Source organism: Lynx canadensis, chromosome A3, assembly GCF_007474595.2.
Source record: "Lynx canadensis isolate LIC74 chromosome A3, mLynCan4.pri.v2, whole genome shotgun sequence".
Lineage (NCBI taxonomy): Eukaryota > Metazoa > Chordata > Mammalia > Carnivora > Felidae > Lynx > Lynx canadensis.
In genome coordinates, this window is record NC_044305.1 from 28,889,813 (window position 1) to 28,910,015 (window position 20,203).

A 20,203-nucleotide genomic window follows, 5' to 3' on the forward strand; every position below is an offset into this window, starting at 1 on the left:
ACAACAGTTTCATATATATATATATGTCATATATATATATATGTATACGCACACACATATATATACATCTACGTACATACATACATATACTTACAAATGGAATATATATATACATGCATATATACACACATACATACATTTATACATACAGATCGTATATAGAACTGTTCATCAACATGGTGCACTGAATGTTTCATAAGATTCAGCCACAGTACTGCGGAGTTTGGGCCCAGGGCCTGGCTCACAGTAGAAACTTGCCATCCTATGGGCCTCTGTCTCACTGAAGGCCACCCTGCCCCATCCTCTCTCTGTGGCAGGAATTTCCATGTCTGGAATGAGAGTTGGTTTGCCCGTCAGGACCTGGGCCCCTCTTACAATGGCTGGCAGGTTCTGGACGCCACCCCCCAGGAGGAGAGCGAAGGTAGGGGCTCAGCCGGGTGGGTCCCAGACCCCCGCTTTGCCTCGCCCATTCCGCTCACGCTCATCCCTCCTGCCCAGGCGTGTTCCGGTGCGGCCCAGCCTCAGTCACCGCCATCCGCGAGGGGGACGTGCACCTGGCCCACGACGGCCCCTTTGTGTTTGCGGAGGTCAATGCGGACTACGTCACCTGGCTGTGGCACGAGGATGAGAGCCGGGAGCGGGTATACTCGGACACAAAGAAGATCGGGAGGTGCATTAGCACCAAGGCCGTGGGCAGCGACTCCCGTGTGGACATCACGAGCTTCTACAAGTATCCGGAAGGTAAGGACAATATGGCAGCCTCGAGAGCTTTATTCCGCGCCGTGTCTGTGCGTTGAGCCGAGTGCCTTTAGCTTCTATTAACAGCTTCCTCCGTGTATAAGTAGAAGGCTTCCCACATCTAATAATAAAAGCTACATTTCATTGACCACTTACTCTGCCAGGCACTGTGTTAGGTATATTCCCCCATGATCATAAATACTAATAATGGTGATGATAGCAGCAGGTATTATTTATTGAACACGTGGGCTACACAGCACCAGGCATAGTTTAAAATAATAACAGTAATGATAGCAGCTTCAGTTTACCATCTGCCAAGAATTCTAGTGAATTCTAGAAATTCACAGATTGCTGGTTACTGGTTTCCTGAAGAGCCTCTGCTCGTCGGGGTACAAGAAGACAACAGGCGTATTTTCTTAATAGCCAACTCCGGCTATACACGTTTCCAGTCACTCTTTCCCGTGGGATAACAGGTCTCTTACCAATGCCATGATCCGATCCAAATATGGCCCACCAATTCTGCTCATTAAAACAATGTGATTTGAATAACGAGCGGGTCTGTCTCTCTCCGCTCCCCTGAGTGCAAGCCAGTTTCCCCCCCGGGAGGCTGCTCTCCAGGAGGGGGCACTGGGCTCTCTGGACGCCTGCACCCCTCCCTCGTCTACTCCCCAGCATAGCGGTCTGCAGCTCTAGTCGCACACTGGAATCACCGAGGGCGCTGTGGTTCGTTGTGTAGATGAAACAGCTCCTGGTTTGAGCAGGATTCCGGAGCTCAGCAATCTGGGCTGTGCTCGACTGGATGGTGCACCTGCTCCCTGTGGAGTCGGCTGGGATCTTGCTGTGTCTGGGGCGTCGGATGGGTCCGCCGGGCAGCCTGGTCTTGCCTCCCCGCCGCCGTGGCCTCTCCTGACCCAATAGGCCAACCCTGGCTCGTTCAGGAAGGGGCGGGACTCCCAGAGGGGGAGAATGAAGGCTGCGAGGTCTCTAGAGGCCTCGCTCAGAATTTGCATCGTGCCACTTCTGCCGTGTTCTGTTGGTCAAAGCCGTTCTCAAGGCCGCCCCAGCTCCAGGCGGAGGGGAGCAGACTCCACCTTTTGGTGGTAAGAGTTACAATGAAAGTATGATGGCCATTTTAATCTATCGCTGCAGCCCAGACTGCGTGTGCCCTGCCCAAAGGAATCACAGCGCCCAGAGGGTGTGGCCCAGACACCAGGACTTTTTAAAGCTCTTGAGGTGATCCCCCGGCACAGCTGATGTTGAGAACACAGTGTGGGTCTTCTAGAGTGTTAGGCCGAGGGGGAGGAGGAGGAGGGGAGGAGGAGGAGGAGAGAGGAGAGCAGATGTCTTTGACTGTACTGGGCAGGCAAGGATTCCCTGCCCCTGGGTGAGTGTGCCCTGCCCCCCCCCCCCCCCCGCCCCGTTCATTCTCTCTGCTTGAGGGCAGGTGGTGGCTCCAGGACAACCTGGGCCATCGGGACCCGCTTCCGGGCCCTACCCTCCCCCGCCAGGCACTGCCGATCTCTGGAGACATTTGGCCCCCACTTTCAGCAGATGCCCCCCGACCACACTGGCAGTCACACGGCTTCCCTCTGCTGCACGGCGGCTTTTGACCGCAGGTTCTGCAGGGCCTTTACTCAAAGGCGGGTGAGAGAGAGGCCTTGGCACGCCGTCCTCCCCCTGCCAAGGCCGTCAGTTCTCCGCTGCTTGTTCGGTCAGCAACGCAGGATCCGCACACCTCTCCCGTGGGGACGCAGTGCCGGCTTCCCCTTCCTGTAGTCAACCCCGATCTTTCCCAGTCAGCACCCCCAAACCCTCACACCGATTCTCGTAAACACCCCTGCGTCCTCACGCACACCAATGTTCTGTCGGTCCCTTCCCTAGGAGCGGGGCACTTCCTTCGCTCTTGATGACCTCCGCCCCCGCAGGCCCCTTCCTGCTGTCTCAGGGTGCTGTGGACGGGGCGGGAGGTGGCGAGGCCTCCTCTGAACTGGCGCTTCTCTCGTTAAGCTCTGCGGGTTGATGTCTGGTCCCCTCCGCTGGGAGCATCGGGAGCTTAGGGCACGGAGTCTTGGAAGTCTTTTGTCCTAAACTCTCGCCATGGCCACGGGACAAATCGCCATCATGTAACAGGTGACAGCGGTCACCATCACTGAGCGGCTGCCAGGGCCCGGCCGTCTTCACATGTTATTTAGTTATTGTATTTAACAAGTGCTTGTAAAGCGCTCGCGTGAGCTTGTGGGGTAGACGCTGGCACAGCGTCCAGTCTAAACACGGGTGCAGTAAAGGAAGTGGATTCAGCCAAGGGGCGTGGCTAGCAAACGGGGAGTCCGGCTCCAGAGCCCACGCTCTTGGGGTACATCTTCTGGCCACTGTCTTGTCGCATCTACTACTGATCGACCGCCTATGGTGGGTCAAGTGGCTTCACGTCTAGGCTGGTAATAATAATAATCACACCAAGAGCGTCTGAAACGTGTGACGCATGGTGGTAACCGGTGCCCATGCACTATCTTATTTAATATTCATAAAAATGCCATTTTACAGATACTCAAACCGAGGCACAGCTTGGTGAAGTCACCTCCCCAAGTGGCCCAAGCCTCGAAAGAGCGGGGATTCTAACGAGATGTCTAATCTCAGGACCTCTGACTCTCTCTCCCCGCCCCCCGGGGCTAGACCGCCCCTCTCTTCCATGAGTGCCCACAATATTCTGTATACCTGCTAAGCTCTTTCCTATGTGCTGGAAAGAGAGTGCCTCCTGACTGCCGGGCATAATTCAGAGGCAGGAAACAGAGAGAAGAGCCCAGAGAACTCGCTACGCAGTGAGCCGATAGTGTGAGGACCGCACAGGGTGGTCAGCACTGTGTTGGGGAGGCCAGAAGGCTGAAGGAGCACAGAGGAGGGAGTCCTGACTCAGCCAGAGGGGAAGTGTCCGGAAAGGCATTCCAGGGGAAGAGAGGCTGAAGGCAACAAGTCTTAACCAGGAGAAGAAGGGCTGGGAAAGCATTCTGCCTCCTGATTCCAGACTCCCTGTAAGTAGCGCTGTTCATCCAAGCCATGGGCTTGGGCAGCCCATTCTGGAGGTGGGACGCCAGGGACTCGGGCCCGTCTGCTCGCTCTGTCTACTGAAGCAGGACACACACAATAGGGCACAAAGATTCAGAGCTCCTGGATGTAGTGTGCTTTGCTCGTACCCCCGAGCCAGCCCAGATGCTGAGCCACGAGAGAGCAAGCCCTTCAAGCCAAGGAAACCATACGTGCAAATAACACACTGACTGTCCTCACGTATTAGGCGACTTTAGATAAAATGGACAAATTCCTCCAGGAATCGCCAAAACCACCTCAAGAAGAAATAGAAGTTCTGAATGGGTGTGTAACAAGCAAAGCGACTGAATTAGTAACCCAGAACCTCCTACAAAGAAAAGACCAGGTCCAGATGATGTCACTGGTGAATTCTACCAAACACTGAAAGCATAAATATCAATGCTTCAAACGTTTTTCGAAAAAAAAATAGAAGAGGAGTGAACACTTCCCAATTCATTCATCCTGATAGCAAAACCAGATGACGACATCACAAGAAAACTAGAGATAATACTCCTTAAGAATGTAGAAGCAAAACTCATCAACAGAAATGCTAACAAACTGAATCCAGCAACATTATAAAAAGGATTACATGTCACAACCAAGTAGGATTTATCCCAGAAATACAGGGTGGTTTTCACCTTGAAAATTAATTAATAAAATACACCATATCAATAGAAAGAAGAAAAAGGATGAGGGCTACATGATCATCTCAATATAATCAGAAAAGGTATTTGACAAAATCCAGCACCCCTTTGTGATGAAACCACTTGACAAATTAAGAACAGAAGCGAATTTCTGAGCCTGATAAAAAGCCATCTATAAAAAAACCATAGCTCACACCGTATTTGTGGATTCCATTTCCTGTGGGAAAATAGTAGGGAGGTTCTTTATAACATTAAATTTATGATGTAAAATAGAGTCATCATATGACCCAGCAATTCCACTTCTGGATAGATACCCAAAAGAAGGGAAAGCAGGAACTCAAAGAGATATTTCACTCATGTTCGTAGCAGTGTTATTCACAGGGGCCAAAAGGTACAAGCAACCCCAATGTCTGTTGACAGCTGAATGCATAAACAAAAGGTGGTACTTACATACAATGCAATATTATTGAGCCTTTAAAAGGAAGGTATTTCTGACACGTGCTACAACATGGGTGAACTTCAAAGACATGACGCTAAGTGAAATGAGCCCGTCCCAAACGTACCGACAAATACTGTGACTCTGCTTCTATAAGGCACCTAGAGTAGTCGAATTCATAAAGACAGAGAATAGAATAGTAGTTGCCAGGGGCTGGGCAGAGGAGGGAATGAGGAGTTTCATTATTTAATAGATACAGGGTTTCTGTTTTGCAAGATGAAAAGAGTTATGCAGATGGATGGTCGTGATGATTGCACAAGGAGAGGAATGTACTTAATGCCACTGAAGTGTCCACTTATTAAGATGGTAAATGTTATGTTATATATAACTCACCACAGTTTTAAAAAATAAAAAGAAGGAAAGAAGAAAGGAAGGGAGGGAGGGAGGGCGGAAGGGAGCGAGGGAGGAAGGGAGGGAGGGAAGAAGGGAAGGAGGAAGGAAGAAAGGAGAGAGGGGAAAGAAAAAGAAATAGACAAATTTTCAGATTGGAAAGGAAGAAATAAAACTACCTCTGTTTGCACGTGGCATGATCTTGTCTATATAAAATCCTAAGGTATCCAGTAAAAAGCTCTAAGAACCAAAAACTAAGTTCAGCAGGATTGTGGAATACAATATCAATTTACAAAAATTAATCGTATTTCTGGACACTAACAATGTATAATCTGAAAGTGAAAGGAAGAAAACAGATCCATTTACAACAGCATCAAAAAGACCAAAATACTAAGGAGTAAATTTCACAAAAGAAGAGCAGAGTTGAGACACTGAAAACTACAAAACACTGTTGAAAGACATCAAAGACCTAAATAAATGGAAAGACCTCTCATTTTTATGGCATGAAAAATGGCGATGACCCAAAACTGATCTACAGACTCCGTGTAATCCCGATCAAAGTTCCAGGTGAGTTTTGTTGGGTTTTTTTTTTCCAAATCTGACAAGCTGATCCTAAAATTCATTTGCGAATGCAAAGGACCCAAGATAGCCAAAACAATTGAAAAAGAAAAACAAAGTTGGAAGGCTCACACTTCCCAAATTCAAAACTTACTGTAAATATACGATCACTCAGTATGGTTCTGGCATAAAAATGAACATATGGGTCAACGGAGCAGAACTGAGAGTCCAGAAATAAACCTTAAAAATTATGCTCAATTGATTTGGACAAGGGTGCCGTGACAATTCAGGGGGGAAAGAGTACGAGCAATCTGCAACAAATGATGCTGGGACCACTGATTATCCACATGCAAATACAAGTAAAGTTGGCCTCCGGCATCACACCATACTTGAAAATGAACTCAAGTGGATCGCAGACCTACATGTAAGAGCTAAAAGTATAAACTTTTTTTTTAATGTTTATTTATTTTTGAGAGAGAGACAGACAGACAGCGCTTGAGCAGGGAATGGGCAGACAGCGAGGGAGACACAGAATCTGAAGCAGGCTCTAGGCTCTGAGCTGTCAGCACAGAGCCCGATGCAGGGCTCGAACTCACGAGCCGTGAGATCATGACCTGAGCCGAAGTCGGACGCTTAACCGACTGAGCCACTCAGGCGTTCCTAAAAGTATAAGCTTTTAAAGGAAAACATGAGTTAATCTTCATGATCTTGGGGTAAACAAAGCCTTTTTAGTTAAGACATCAAGAGCACAAGTGACAACAGAAACAGATGATAAATGGGACTTCATCAAAATTAAAAATGTGTGCTACAAATTATAGTTTTCCAAAAAATGGAAAGATAGCCCAGAGAAGAGGAGAAAATATTTGCAAATCATGTACCCAATAAGGGTACCTATATCTGGAATATATAAATAACTCTTACAACTCAATAATAAAAGAACAAATAATCCAATTTTTTGAAAATGGGCAAAGGATTTGAATAGATGTTTCTCCAAGGATGATATACAAATGGCCAATAAGCACATGAAAAGATGCTTGACGTCATTAGTCACTAGATAAACGCAAACCAAAACCACAACGTACCATTTCATACCCGCTAGGACTGCAATTATCAAAAATAGACAATGAGTGTCGGTGAGCTTATGGAAAAGTGAGCCACTCGTACATTGCTGGTGGGGATGTACAATGGTGCAACCACCTCGGAAAACGGTTTGACAGTTCCTCAAAATGTTAAATGCAGAGTTGCCATTCCCAGCAGATGCGCTTCTAGGTACATACCCAAGAGACATGAAAACAAACATCCACACAAAAAACCTGGACGTGAACATTCATAGCAACATTATTCAAAATAGCTAAAGAGTGGAAACAACCCAAATATCCATCAATGGATAAACAAAATGTGGTGTATCTATACAATGGAATATTATTCAGCAATGAAAAGGAACCAAGTACTGATACATGCAATGACACGGACGAACTTGGAAAACATTACATTATGTTTATTTATTTATTTTTTTTTCAACGTTTTTATTTATTTTGGGGACAGAGAGAGACAGAGCATGAACGGGGGAGGGGCAGAGAGAGAGGGAGACACAGAATCGGAAACAGGCTCCAGGCTCCGAGCCATCAGCCCAGAGCCTGACGCAGGGCTCGAACTCACGGACCACGAGATCGTGACCTGGCTGAAGTCGGACGCTTAACCGACTGCGCCACCCAGGCGCCCCTTTTTTTCTTTTTCTTTTTTTTTTTTTTTTACATTATGTTTAAAAAGCCAGTCACAGGGGCACCTGGTAGCCCAGTCAGCTAAGTGTCTGACTTCGGCTCACTTCCTAACCCCACAGTTTGTGGGTTTGAGCCCCGTGTCGGGCTCTGTGCTGACAGCTCAGAGACCGGAACCTCCTTCAGATTCTGTGTCTCCTTCTCTCTCTGCCCCTCCCCCACTCACACTCTCTCTCTCAAAAATAAATAAACATTAAAAAAAATTTTTTTGGAAGCCAGTCCCCAAAGAGCACACATTGTATGGCTCCCTTTATGTGAACTGTCCAGAATAGGTAAATTAGAAATCAGACTAGCAGTTGCCTAGGACTGGGCTCAATGGGGGCAGAGTTGGGAGCCCCCATTAATGGTTATGGAGTTTCTTTTTGAGGTGATGAAATGTCCTAAAATTAGATTGTGGGGATAAGTGGAGGACTCTGTGAACATACTAAAAGCATTGAACTGTATTCTTTAAATGGGTGAATTTTGAAGTTGACGGAATTATCTCTGAGGAAGGCTGTTCTCAAGTGGCAGAGAAGGCCTCCCTGAGAAAGTGACATTAGAATCTTTGGCAGGGAAATGAAACATTTTATAGTAAAAAATATATTGGGACTATATTACAGGGTAGAGTGCAACATTCACACACATTTCCATATTGAAACGTGAGATGTTAAAGAACTTTTGGATCCACATGGGTCCCTTCAGGCGGAGGTCACATAGGATCAAGGCACTTGGAAGAAGTTGCTTGGGAGGAAGCATGGTGGGAGACCACCCACCACAGGTTTCTTTCAAGTGGGGAAGTGGAGCCATCAAAGCCGGATTTGGGGGTGCTCAGGGCGGCAAAAGGACTGGAGTCAGGGTAGAGCCTACATTCCCAGGAAGGGAGGGAACATTCTGGAACACAGCGCTTTGTGCCTTGCCTGTGAGCCTCTTGTCTCCACTTTACAGATGGGAACACTGAGGCTAGGAAGGGCTAAGTAATAATAATCGCAATACAAGTCCACAGCATCTGCTGGCAAACTGGCCCCATGGTGAGGCAATCTTGAGTTTAATTATTTTGAGAGAGAGAGGGAGAGAGAACAAGCGGGGGAGGGGCAGAGAGACGGGGAGACAGAGGATCCAAAGTGGCCTCTCTGCTGTCAGCACAGAGCACATCGTGGAGCTCGGACTCATGAACTGCTAGATCATGACCCGAGCTGAAGTCTGCCGCTCAAACGACTGAGCCATCCAGGCGCCCCTGGTGAGGCAATGTATATGGGGGTGTGAGGAGAAAAGACGGCAGATTCTAGAGATCCATGAGGGTGCTCCGCAGGACTGGGTGACTGATCCACTGTGGGAGGGGAAGGTCTGGGAAGAGCCAAGGATGCGGCCAGTTTCTGGCTTGTCCACTGGGGGAATGCCACTGGGCAGAAAGAAGTTGGCAGGTTCGGTTGGGTTTGGGGCACCTGTGGGACATCATGCAGTGGAGACGGGAGGGCTCCAGTTGGACGTATTGGTCTGGAGGTCAAAAGACAAGTCCGTGCTAGCAACCGGGCAGGTGGGAGATCAAGGGTCCTGACCTTGCCCGTCGCCTTGTAGACAGCACCGAGAGTGCATCAGGCCAGTGGGGATTATAGGTGGGACCGTGGAGAACCCCAAAGTACATCCCCACCGGGGAGGGGGGGGTGGGGGCAGCCATTACCCACCTGTAGACTGTTATATTATATTATATTATATTATATTATATTCACTCACACATATGTGTATATATACACACACATACATATATGTACATATACATATACATACATACATATACATACATACGTATATATATATCCTTACCTATAAAATATAAAATAATATAATAATGAATAAAAATAAATAACAATAAAATAAAAATAATAAGTAAATAATAAATAAATGAACAAATAAACATATATATGTGTGTGTGTATATATACACACATATATATACACATATATATACACATATATATGTGTGTATATACACATATATATATATCCTTACCTATAAAATATAAAATAATATAATAATGAATAAATGAATAAAATGAATACATATGTATATACACATATATATATTGTGTATATACACATATATATCCTTACCTATAAAATATAAAATAATAATGAATAAAAATAAATAATAACAATAAAATAAAAATAATACAAGTTAATAATAAATAAATGAACAAATAAACATATATGTGTGTATATATATATATACACACATATATATATGTGTGCATATACACATATATATCCTTACCTATAAAATATAAAATAATATAATGATGAATAAAAATAAATAATAACAATAAAATAAAAATAATAAGTAAATAATAAATAAATGAACAAATAAACATATATATATGTGTGTATATATATATACACACATATATATACACACATACACATATGTGTATATATACACACACATACATATATGTACATATACATACATACATATACATACATATATATATCCTTACCTATGAAATATAAAATAATATAATAATGCATAAATGAATAAAATGAATACATATATATACACATATATATGTGTGTATATACACATATATATATCCTTACCTATAAAATATAAAATAATAATGAATAAAAATAAATAACAATAAAATAAAAATAATACAAGTAAATAATAAATAAATGAACAAATAAACATATATATGTGTGTATATATTTACACACTATATATACACACATATATATATCCTTACCTATAAAATATAAAATAATATAATAATGAATACAAATAAATAATAACAATAAAATAAAAATAATATAAGTAAATAATAAATAAATGAACAAATAAACATATATATGTGTATATATATATACACACATATATACGCATATATATACACATATATATGTGTGTATATACACATATATATATCCTTACCTATAAAATATAAAATAATATAATAATGAATAAAAATAAATAATGACAATAAAATAAAAATAATACAAGTAAATAATAAATGAACAAATAAACATATGTGTGTGTGTATATATATACACACATATATACACATATATATACACATACACATATGTGTATGTATACACACATACATATATGTACATATACATACATACATATACATACATACGTATATATATCCTTACCTATAAAATATAAAATAATATAATAATGAATAAATGAATAAAATGAATACATATATATATACACATATATATGTGTGTGTATATACACACATATATATATATATCCTTACCTATAAAATATAAAATAATATAATAATGGATAAAAATAAATAATAACAATAAAATAAAAATAATAGAAGTAAATAATAAATAAATAGATAAATATATATGTGTATATATATTTATGTGTGTGTATATACACATACATATATATCTCGTTACCTATAAAACAGGGATGATAGCAGTACCGACCTCGTCGGGGAGAATACATCATCTAGAACTGTAGAACCCGGCACATCATAGCAAGTGTACAAAAGCGTCAGCTATCCGCGTCACTAGTCTTCCGACCCAGTTGTCAGGGAAGCCGCGAACCTGCACTTTTGTGCGAAATTTCCCGATCTGAAGTTGTTGGCGACTGACTTGAAAAGTATTCAAATGGTCCCAGAACCGAACACAGGGCACCTGGCTGAGGTGCGCCTCTGGCTCCTGGGCTGTCAGTCTGTAAACGGTGGCTTTCTCTGGAGAGGAAGGGAAATGGCAGGGACGGCCCCGGGGGCCCCCGGACGGGGGGGGGGGAGGAGGAGAGGGGTGCCCGCCTCACCTTGCACGATGCCTGCAGGATCCCGGAAGGAGAGGCAGGTGTACCGCAAGGCCGTGAGGAAGCTGTTCGGTGTGGAAGCCTCCGGGAGGAGGAGCCGGGTCCGCAGGGCCGGCGGCCGTGGTCTTTGGCGGGAGGACCTCCTGGAGCCCGCCACCAAGCCCAGCATCACCGGCAAGTTCAAGATGCTGGAGCCGCCCATGCTGGGCCACGACCTGAGACTGGCCCTGTGCTTGGCCAACCTCACCTCCCGGGCCCAGAGGGTCCGAGTCAACCTGAGCGGCGCCACCATTCTCTACACCCGCAGGCCGGTGGCGGAGATCCTGCACGAATCCCATACGGTGCGGCTGGGGCCCGAAGAAGGTAGGAAGGCCGCCGCTCCGCTTGGTGGGAACCCCTTACTGGGGGGACCGGGGCGGGAGTTGGGGGGACAGGGCGGGACTTCCCAGCATCCTGCTCCATTCCCAGGAAACATGGGCATGCTTCTGGCCATTTGTTCAGTGCCTGCCTCTCGTCCCCACTTGGCGGGTGAGAAAACTGAGCTCAGAGGGGCTAAGTAATGGGACTAATAATAAAAGCCCCTGACCGTCTGGTGACAAACGTATGAAGAAGAGGGGATCGCAGTTCATGTGAATATTGACACCCCGAGTAAATACCTGCTGGGAGCGTTTCACGACATAGGCCCCGTGCTACCTTTCTAACATCCAACTTATTCTGGAGCCCGTCTGGCTACAAGAGTCCTGTGTGAGAGGCGTGGACCAGTAAGAAATGGCTGCCACGTGGTCGCAGGTGCAAGGGTCTGTCCCGAGAATTCTGCACACATGAGCCAGCATCCCTACAACCCTTCTCTGTCCTCACTCCTCCCTTCCCTCCCCTCCTGCTCTTCCCCCTCCCTCTCCCCCCTCTCTCACCCCTCCCCCTCTACCCTCTCCCTTCCCCCACCCCTCTCCCTCTCCTCCCTCACATGACATTCTGAACTCTCAGGATTCAATTAAAGAAAGAAACTGCTTCCCTGGGCCCGTTTCTGGGGAAGCTTGTGTGTTTTGACTGAGTGAAAACACGTAGAGGAGATGTCACGCACCTTTTCACGTTTTTGCTTTTTGTTTTTCACGAAACCCAAGTAACACAATAACACTGCATAAGGAAATATTAACAGACACTTTCTCCTCGGTTTTCTTTTTTTTTTTTTTCATATTAAAAGTAGTATATACTAGGGGCGCCCGGGTGGCTCTGTCGGTTGAGCATCCGACTTCAGCTCAGGTCATGATCTCACGGTCCATGAGTTCGAGCCCCGCGTCGGGCTCTGTGCTGACAGCTCAGAGCCTGGAGCCTGTTTCAGATTCTGTGTCTCCCTCTCTCTCTGCCCCTCCCCTGTTCATGCTCTGTCTCTCTCTGTCTCAAAAATAAATAAATATAAAAAAAAAAGTAGTATATATTCATTAAGGATTTCGAGAGCACAGAGAAAGGTCACCCGTGATCCTGCCACCCACCTACAAATTGTTACCATGTTTTCCTTCCATATTTTTAATTCCTCTTGCCTTTTGCGAAACAGCTCTAATTAAACTGTGCATGCTTAATGTTCATTAGTGCTTTCCACATCTTTCCACTCTTTCCACATCACATTGTTCTTTAAATATTTTTATAAGCTCTTCATTCGCATCATTTTAATAGATGCATAATCTTTAAATAAATAGATAGTTCTGTGTATACGTTGCGGGATTCAAGTCACTAATATTTTGTTGCGGAGCCTTAGAATTTGCATTTCTTTTATTTTTATTTTTATTTTTAATGTTTATTTATTTTTGAGAGAGACAGACAGACAGAGCGTGAGCGGGGGAGGGACAGAGAGAGAGGGAGACACAGAATCTGAAGCAGCCTCCGGGCTCCGAGCGGTCAGCACAGAGCCCGACTCAGGGCTCCAACTCACAAACCGTGAGATCATGACCTGAGCGGAAGCCAGACGCTTAACCGACTGAGCCACCCAGGCACCCCGAATTTGCATTTCTAACAAGTTCCCAGATGATGCCAGTGCCCCTGGGTCCAGGACCACACTTTGAGAACCACCCATCTCCCACCACACAAGGAGTGAATGATGTAAAATATATCAAGCATTTGGCATAGTTCTTACAACCTAAGGAACGTGTGATTTTTTGCAGGGACTGACAGTGTTATTGATATTATTAGAAGTTGGGGATAATAATACTTGCTCATGGAATTGTTGTACGGACGGAATGAATTAGCTGATGAATGTGCTGGATCCCCAGGGCCCAGCAGCGAAGTTAGTAAAAGTCAGCTTTTCCCATTATTAATTATTGCTGTGATTGTAGTAAGGAGTCTTAGTAATGGCTTACTGGACTAAGGAAACCCATGAAACAATGTAGAATTTTGATAAATGGATCAGCATCTGGGCATTCAGGAGGCATCTACTGTATGCACATGTGCTCTGGGGGAGCATGGAGTGAACCAAGTTCAAATCCTTTAAGGACCCAAACCCACACGTTGAAAACTCAGATGACTTCAGGGACAATATGGAAACAGAATTACAGGAAGAGCAGTGGGGGGGGGGGGGGGGGGACCTAGAGCAAGTTGGAAAGAACACATCGTACCTAAAAGAAAAAACATATGGTGGTCCAAAAAATCCAAATCCGACTGGCAATCAGCTGTGGCCTTGCTCGAAAGAAGGAAATGCATAGGCAGGGTGTCTGTGGCTGGTGAGGGTCCCAGGACCATGGGAGCTCAGAAGGCAGAGGGCATGAGATCACTTGAGTGGGGTGTCCATGAAGGCTTTCCACCCCTGGTGGGGCTGACTAGGATGGGCCTTCATGGCGAGGGAGGATTTGGAGAAGCTTCAAAGAAGTTGGCCTCCTCACTGGATTGGAAGCTTGAGGCAGACCCTTGACCTCTCTCTTCTCTGCACCTGGCACATAGTAGGTGCTCAATAGACAGGGAGTGGATTCCTAATGGGAGGAATACATAATGGACTGGGGGATTTCCATCTGGAATGACTAGGGGAAGTTTAAACACACCTCCGGGAGTTCATGGAGAAATTGTGTGGTGTGAAGGTAGCCCACTGGCCTGAATTTGGATCCCACCTCATCTTGGCTCCTTGACTTACTTGCTGTCTGCTATTGGACAAGAAATTAACCTCTCTGAGCCTTAGGTGTCTTCATCTGTGAACTGGTACTAATAATGCCCATCCCAGCTTGGTGACAAGGGCCAAAGAGAGTATAACTAGGAATTGAGACTCCCGCCTCATTCTGGATCCCGTTGAAAGAAAACATTGGACCCCTAACTCCCACCTCTGCTTTCCCTTCCAGAGAAAAAGATCCCAATCACACTAGCTTACTCTCAGTATAAGGAAGACCTGACAGAGGACAAGAAGATCCTGTTGGCTGCGATGTGCTTTGTCACCAAAGGAGAGAAGCTCCTGGTGGAGAAGGACATCACTCTGGAGGATGTCATCACCATCAAGGTGAATCCAGTCTGCACTCCCCATTCCTGGAAGTCCCCGTTCACAGCTGAGGGAGGGCATCAGAGGCCGGGGGGTTGTGCCATGAGCTCTGGCAGTGGAGAGGTGGCATGGATGCAGGGGGGATAGATATAATGATGGAGCTCACTGAGGGGGTGGGAGGATGCCATGATTAATGCCCATGCCACGACCCAACCGGCGTCCCAGCCGGGCCCCATAGGTTTCCTGGGGGAGTGTGGAGGAGGAGAAGGATGACTTATGGGTGTTACCCCTCCAGGTGCTGGGCCCAGCCATTGTAGGGGTGGCGGTTGTGGTGAAAGTGACGGTGGTCAACCCCCTCCTGGAGACAGTGGAGGATTGTATGCTGATGGTGGAGGGCAGTGGCCTTCTCCAGGGACAGCTCGGCATTGAGTAAGTATCAGCCTGGGAGTGGAAGGTCCACCTTCCTTATAGGATGGTGAAGCTACCAACAGAGAGGGGTGCGGGAGATACCCTGGCCTCCCAGGAACCAGCTCACAGCCTACATCAGCCTTCATTTATGTATACTTTCCTTCCTTCCTTCCTTCCTTCCTTCCTTCCTTCCTTCCTTCCATCATTAGCTTAGTTGTGGAACTCATCCACTCACTCATTCCCTCATTCATTCACTTCATCTATCTGCTCAACTCAGTCTTGACTGGTTTCTTCCCCCACTCATTCACGCATGTTCTGTTCATTCATGCACTTGTTGACTTACTCTCAACCATCCACTCCTTCGTTCTTGCATCCACACGCTCACTCGTTCACATGATCCTTAATCATAATGACCTCTTCTCTGAGCCATGTGTCAACTTTGGGAACACCAAGATGAACAGATGGGGTTCTGCCTGGAGAAGTGTTCTCCTAGACAGGTGGTCCTTCAAATGAAGATACGTGTGATTTGTGCAGAGGAATGGATCTCCAGGGTCCAGAGAATCAGGAATAGCCCTTAATTGGGGATGAGGTGGAACCAGGGAAAAGCTGCAGCGGAGCTGATATTTGAGCTGGGCCTTGAATGCTGACTTGAGAAGTTTTCAGGTACCAAGAAGCATGGAGGGTTTCCCAGTCAGAGGTCTCAATGGCTGGTATTGTCGGGGAGGGTCTCCTGGAAGAAGAGACACTTGATCTGGCCCTTGGTTGTGATTGGAATAGAAAGGGTAACCTAGGTGGGAGGAACAGTGCGGACAAAAGCCCAGAGAGAGGAAGTGTAAGGTAAGTTCAGGGCACAGGGAGGAGACAAGCCTGGTTGGGTGGAAAGAGGTGAGAAGTGGTAGAAGGGAAAATTATGCTGGAAGCCTACTGGTGAGGCTTAAATGTCAAGTCTCAAGGTGTGTCCTTGATCCCAAGGGCTCTGGAGAGGGCAGGCCAGGTTCAGAAGGAGAGGGGGCTGATGGTCTGCCTTTCTCCCATCCCCTTTCCCCAGTGTGCCCAGCCTGGAGCCTCAGGAGAGGGCCTCGGTCCAGTTCAACATCACCCCTTCCAAGAGCGGCCCAAGGCAGCTGCAGGTGGACCTCATCAGCCCCTACTTCCCAGACATCAAAGGCTTTGTGATCATCCACGTGGCCACAGCCAAGTGACTGGCCACCACCAGGGGCTGAGAGGGGAGGAGATGGCCCCTGGTCCCTCCCTGTCCACCTCTCTGCCTCTCTTGCGTGGGAGCCAGGAGGCCTGGGTTCCAGTCCTGCTTCGGTTTCTGCCCCACTTTGCGAACATGGGCAAGTCCCTTCTTCTCTTGGGCCTGTTTCCCCGTCTGTGAAACAAGGTGTTAGACTCAGCAATCCTTAAACTTTTGGACAACGATGGGTGATGTTGGGAGCCTCCACTCCCGTCACCCATCATCCTCATTGCCAGGAGGCTGATCAAGCATCACTGTGACCGTGGCCCACCCAGCTCTGCCACCCCTGCCCTGCCAGCCCACCATCACCCTGGCCGACCCCTAGGTTCTCCTTGCTTCCATCTCAGGTCCTCAACACTCTGACCAAATCCAGATCCAAGAATGTCCTCCCAGCGTTGAAGAGGAACCCGAAAGTGTTAGAGCTGACACCCACACATCCCTCCACACTCCCATTTTACGTAGAGGGAAGAGCCTTGTCCACAGCCTTGGGGAGCTACAGACAGAATTGGGGTCCGCGTGGATGCCATTTACACCACCAAAGTGTTACCCCCAAAGTCATGTTCTGGAAATCGTTAGATTTGAAGCAATGGGAGATGTTCCCTCAGTGAAGACCCACGACCAGCACCTGCGGACAGCAGGAGAGAGGCCATCAAGCTCGGATTGCATTTGAGGATGAAACCCCAAATCTGATCCCATCACGGTCATCAGGGGCCTCCTACCACCAGCCCAGGGGTTATTTACTTTCTGAAAATGGAAACGGTGTTAACTTTGCAAAACACCCCCAGCCGCTTACTACACACGACCGTGTTCTTGGCATCAAAACAGGACAGAGATTTCTGGAACGAGGACTGGAGTAGAGACCACCAGGACCTGAGGACAACTGCACAGGTCAGAGAAATCAGCTCGAAATGTCCCAGACAGTCAAAAGAATTACGATTAGTCACGGAATTTAAATCATCTGAACAAGAACAAAACAGGCAGTGAGACACCTCCTGAATACGGACTTCCGTGGAAACAATTTATGTAGTGAGTCTTTGCTAAAAGGGCGTCAGGCAAACACACAGACAGTGAGGGGTGGGTGATCCTTGTGACCGAGGCTTCAGTGAAGGCATTTCTCTGACGAGTCTACACAGCAGGACAGCTTAGAGAACCCAGATGCGTGGAGGACCCCCTTTCCAAGCCTAGGTTTTGGATGCTCATCCTGTCCACGTAAGAGGGGCAGCTGGAGGTTCAGAAGAGGCAGCCATTTCCTCAGGATTGAGCAGCAGGAAGGGGTACTGGGGGCTCAGTACAACAGAGCGGATCTCCCACGCTTAGTAAAAGGGACGCTCCTTTCAGCAGGGAGACCAAGATGGTCTCCCCGCCCCCAGTGGCCCCAGACACCCCATCCTTGAAGCAAGTGCCGACTGCCCATCTTCCTCAGGCTTGGCTGAACCAAGTTTCACGTCCCAGGAGGCTGACCCTCTGATTTGGAGTGTAGGGTGCAGGACATTTAGTAAGGAATGACCTGGGGGTCAACACAGTGGAAGGGGGGGGATGAAGCAGGATAGGCAGAGAGAGGAAGAGAGTGCTGATACTGGCCCAGTGCCAGCTGGGGACCACCCCACGGGCAGCTGTGGAGCTAACATGGCCTTTGAGAGTTGTCCTAAGTTGGGCCAAGATGGCTGGGCCTTCCTACACCTGCATCCGTCACCGATTGGCCCCCGAAGAGGTGTGACTTTGGGCAAGATAGCTCCCGACAGTGGAGGCCATCCCTGAGGGGGTTGACAGTGACGGTCATCTGCAGGCAGCACCCCCAGCAGCTGGTGCAACAAGCCGTCCACTGAAGGAAGGTCTAGACAATGTGTCGCCACGTCCACCTGCATTCTGTCCAACCCAGGGACAGAGCAGTGACAGTACAAGGTCCCTCTGCCCAGGGCGATGACTTTCCGGCCGGGGACACAGGTATTCAATCACAGCACCTTAAAGGGTGTGAAAAGTAAAAGGAGACCTAAGAGGAAACAAGCAAACAAATCTGTAAATAAGCTAATTACATGTCCCCGAGGCGTGGGGGCTAGGATGACACCTGTCCCCATGGCGGCATCAGAGAAAGACTCCCCGAGGAAGTGGTATCCAAGCTCACATTTTAATAGTAACAAAACTAATGATTAAAAATCGAATCCGTGTTCTTACTACATGCCAGGAACTGTTTCGGGGGCTTGATGCATATGAATTTATTTAACCTTCATAACGACTCAGCGAAGGAGACACTATTATTCTCTCCATCTTCAACCTGCCTCACGGTGCAGCCAGGGCTGGGCACCTTCACTCACGCGGGCACGGGCTCTCTCCTGAGATCAGGATGGAGGGAATAAATGTTCAGACGGTCTCACAGGGGTGGAGGGGTCCTCGGGGTCCTGGGCTGTGTCCCAGCCAGGTAATTTCTGCTCTGACATAGTGGCCGCATGTTCCAGTTATCAACTGCTGTGTAACAAACCAGCCCGTAACTTAAGGCTTAAAATCACGACGACCGTTATTTTGCTGATGAAACTGCAGTCTGGTCAGGGCTGCGTAGGGATAGCTCATCTCTGCTTGACTTAGGGGAGCAGAGACAGCTCAAAGGCTGGGCCGGGGATGTCTGAAGGCTTATCCACTCACGTTTCTGGCCGTGGATGCTGGCTGTTGGCCAAGCACCACGCTGGGCTGTCAGCCAGGACGCCCACCTACAGCTTCTCCACGTGGCCCGGGTTTCCTCACAACAAAGTAGAAGGGCAAGCATCTCAAGAGAGTCAGACGGAAGCCATATTGCCCTTATGCCTTGGGGTTAGAGGTCATCCAGTGCCACTTCTGCCACATCCTGTTCGTCAAGGCACTTACAGAGTTCCTCCAAGTTTCAAGAGGAAATAGACCCAGCTCATGATTTAAAAAAAAAAAAGGTGCAAAGATTCTGGAAGAGCTTGGAGGACTGAAAATATCGCCATAGATATTTCTGGAAAGACACAATCTGCCGTGCTGTCTCGGGCTGCCTACTTCTTGACCCTCTGAAGACTCGTCGAATCCCATATTTCCCGATGTCTGCTCCGTGTCTTACTATCTTCTCCAGGTTGCCCTTAATTTCTACCCCATCCGCTTTGCTTAAGCCGACAAGGATCAGTTTCTTCCGCTTGCAGCCAAGAAGTCTGATTCATGGAGACGCTGAGGCAAAAACGACCTTGTCCTGGGACACCCCGGGAACAAAGTGAAGGCCAATGTGCCCAAAGTGTCTTGTAGCTCACTACCTTCTTGATATGGGTCAGCAGCCCTAACCTTCAGTCTCGAGATGGTAACCGACAAGGGAGATTCAGAGGCCAGTACCTTGACCCTGACCCCTCCAATAGCTTCCCCTTCACATTATCTTTGCCTCTACCACAGGCCTAAGAGACTGTCCCCGCAAAAGATCCCTGGTCTCCTCTTCACTGGCGAGGCTTGGTGGGTTACGAGACTATTTCCCAAACCGAAGCAGGCAAGGTGGAAAAGTGGTTGTGGTAATGGGGGTGCTTGTGTGAGCCGGGGTTCTCGCGAGAAACAGAACCAACGGGATGTATATATCAGACCCGTCTGCCTCCAGAATCACGGGAACCAATATTTTAATCAGCTGTACTCCTATGGACTCTCATCGAACAATCCAAACCAAATTTATTTTCAATTTACATTTACAGTCCATAAACATGAAATATTTAGATGTCAATCTAACAAAAC

General features: G+C 47.1%; 1 protein-coding gene across 1 annotated transcript in view; it reads left to right on the plus strand.

The window, feature by feature from the left end:
- The window catches only part of TGM6 (transglutaminase 6), a 37,035-nt gene extending 20,587 nt beyond the window's left edge, over nt 1-16,448 (plus strand). The window contains exons 8-13 of the mRNA XM_030311769.1: nt 318-421; nt 499-741; nt 11,409-11,750; nt 14,705-14,859; nt 15,134-15,267; nt 16,295-16,448. Of these exons, the coding sequence (XP_030167629.1) occupies nt 318-421; nt 499-741; nt 11,409-11,750; nt 14,705-14,859; nt 15,134-15,267; nt 16,295-16,448 (1,132 nt within the window). The remainder of the gene's footprint in view (nt 1-317; nt 422-498; nt 742-11,408; nt 11,751-14,704; nt 14,860-15,133; nt 15,268-16,294) is intronic.
- Nucleotides 16,449-20,203: the final 3,755 nt, after the last annotated feature.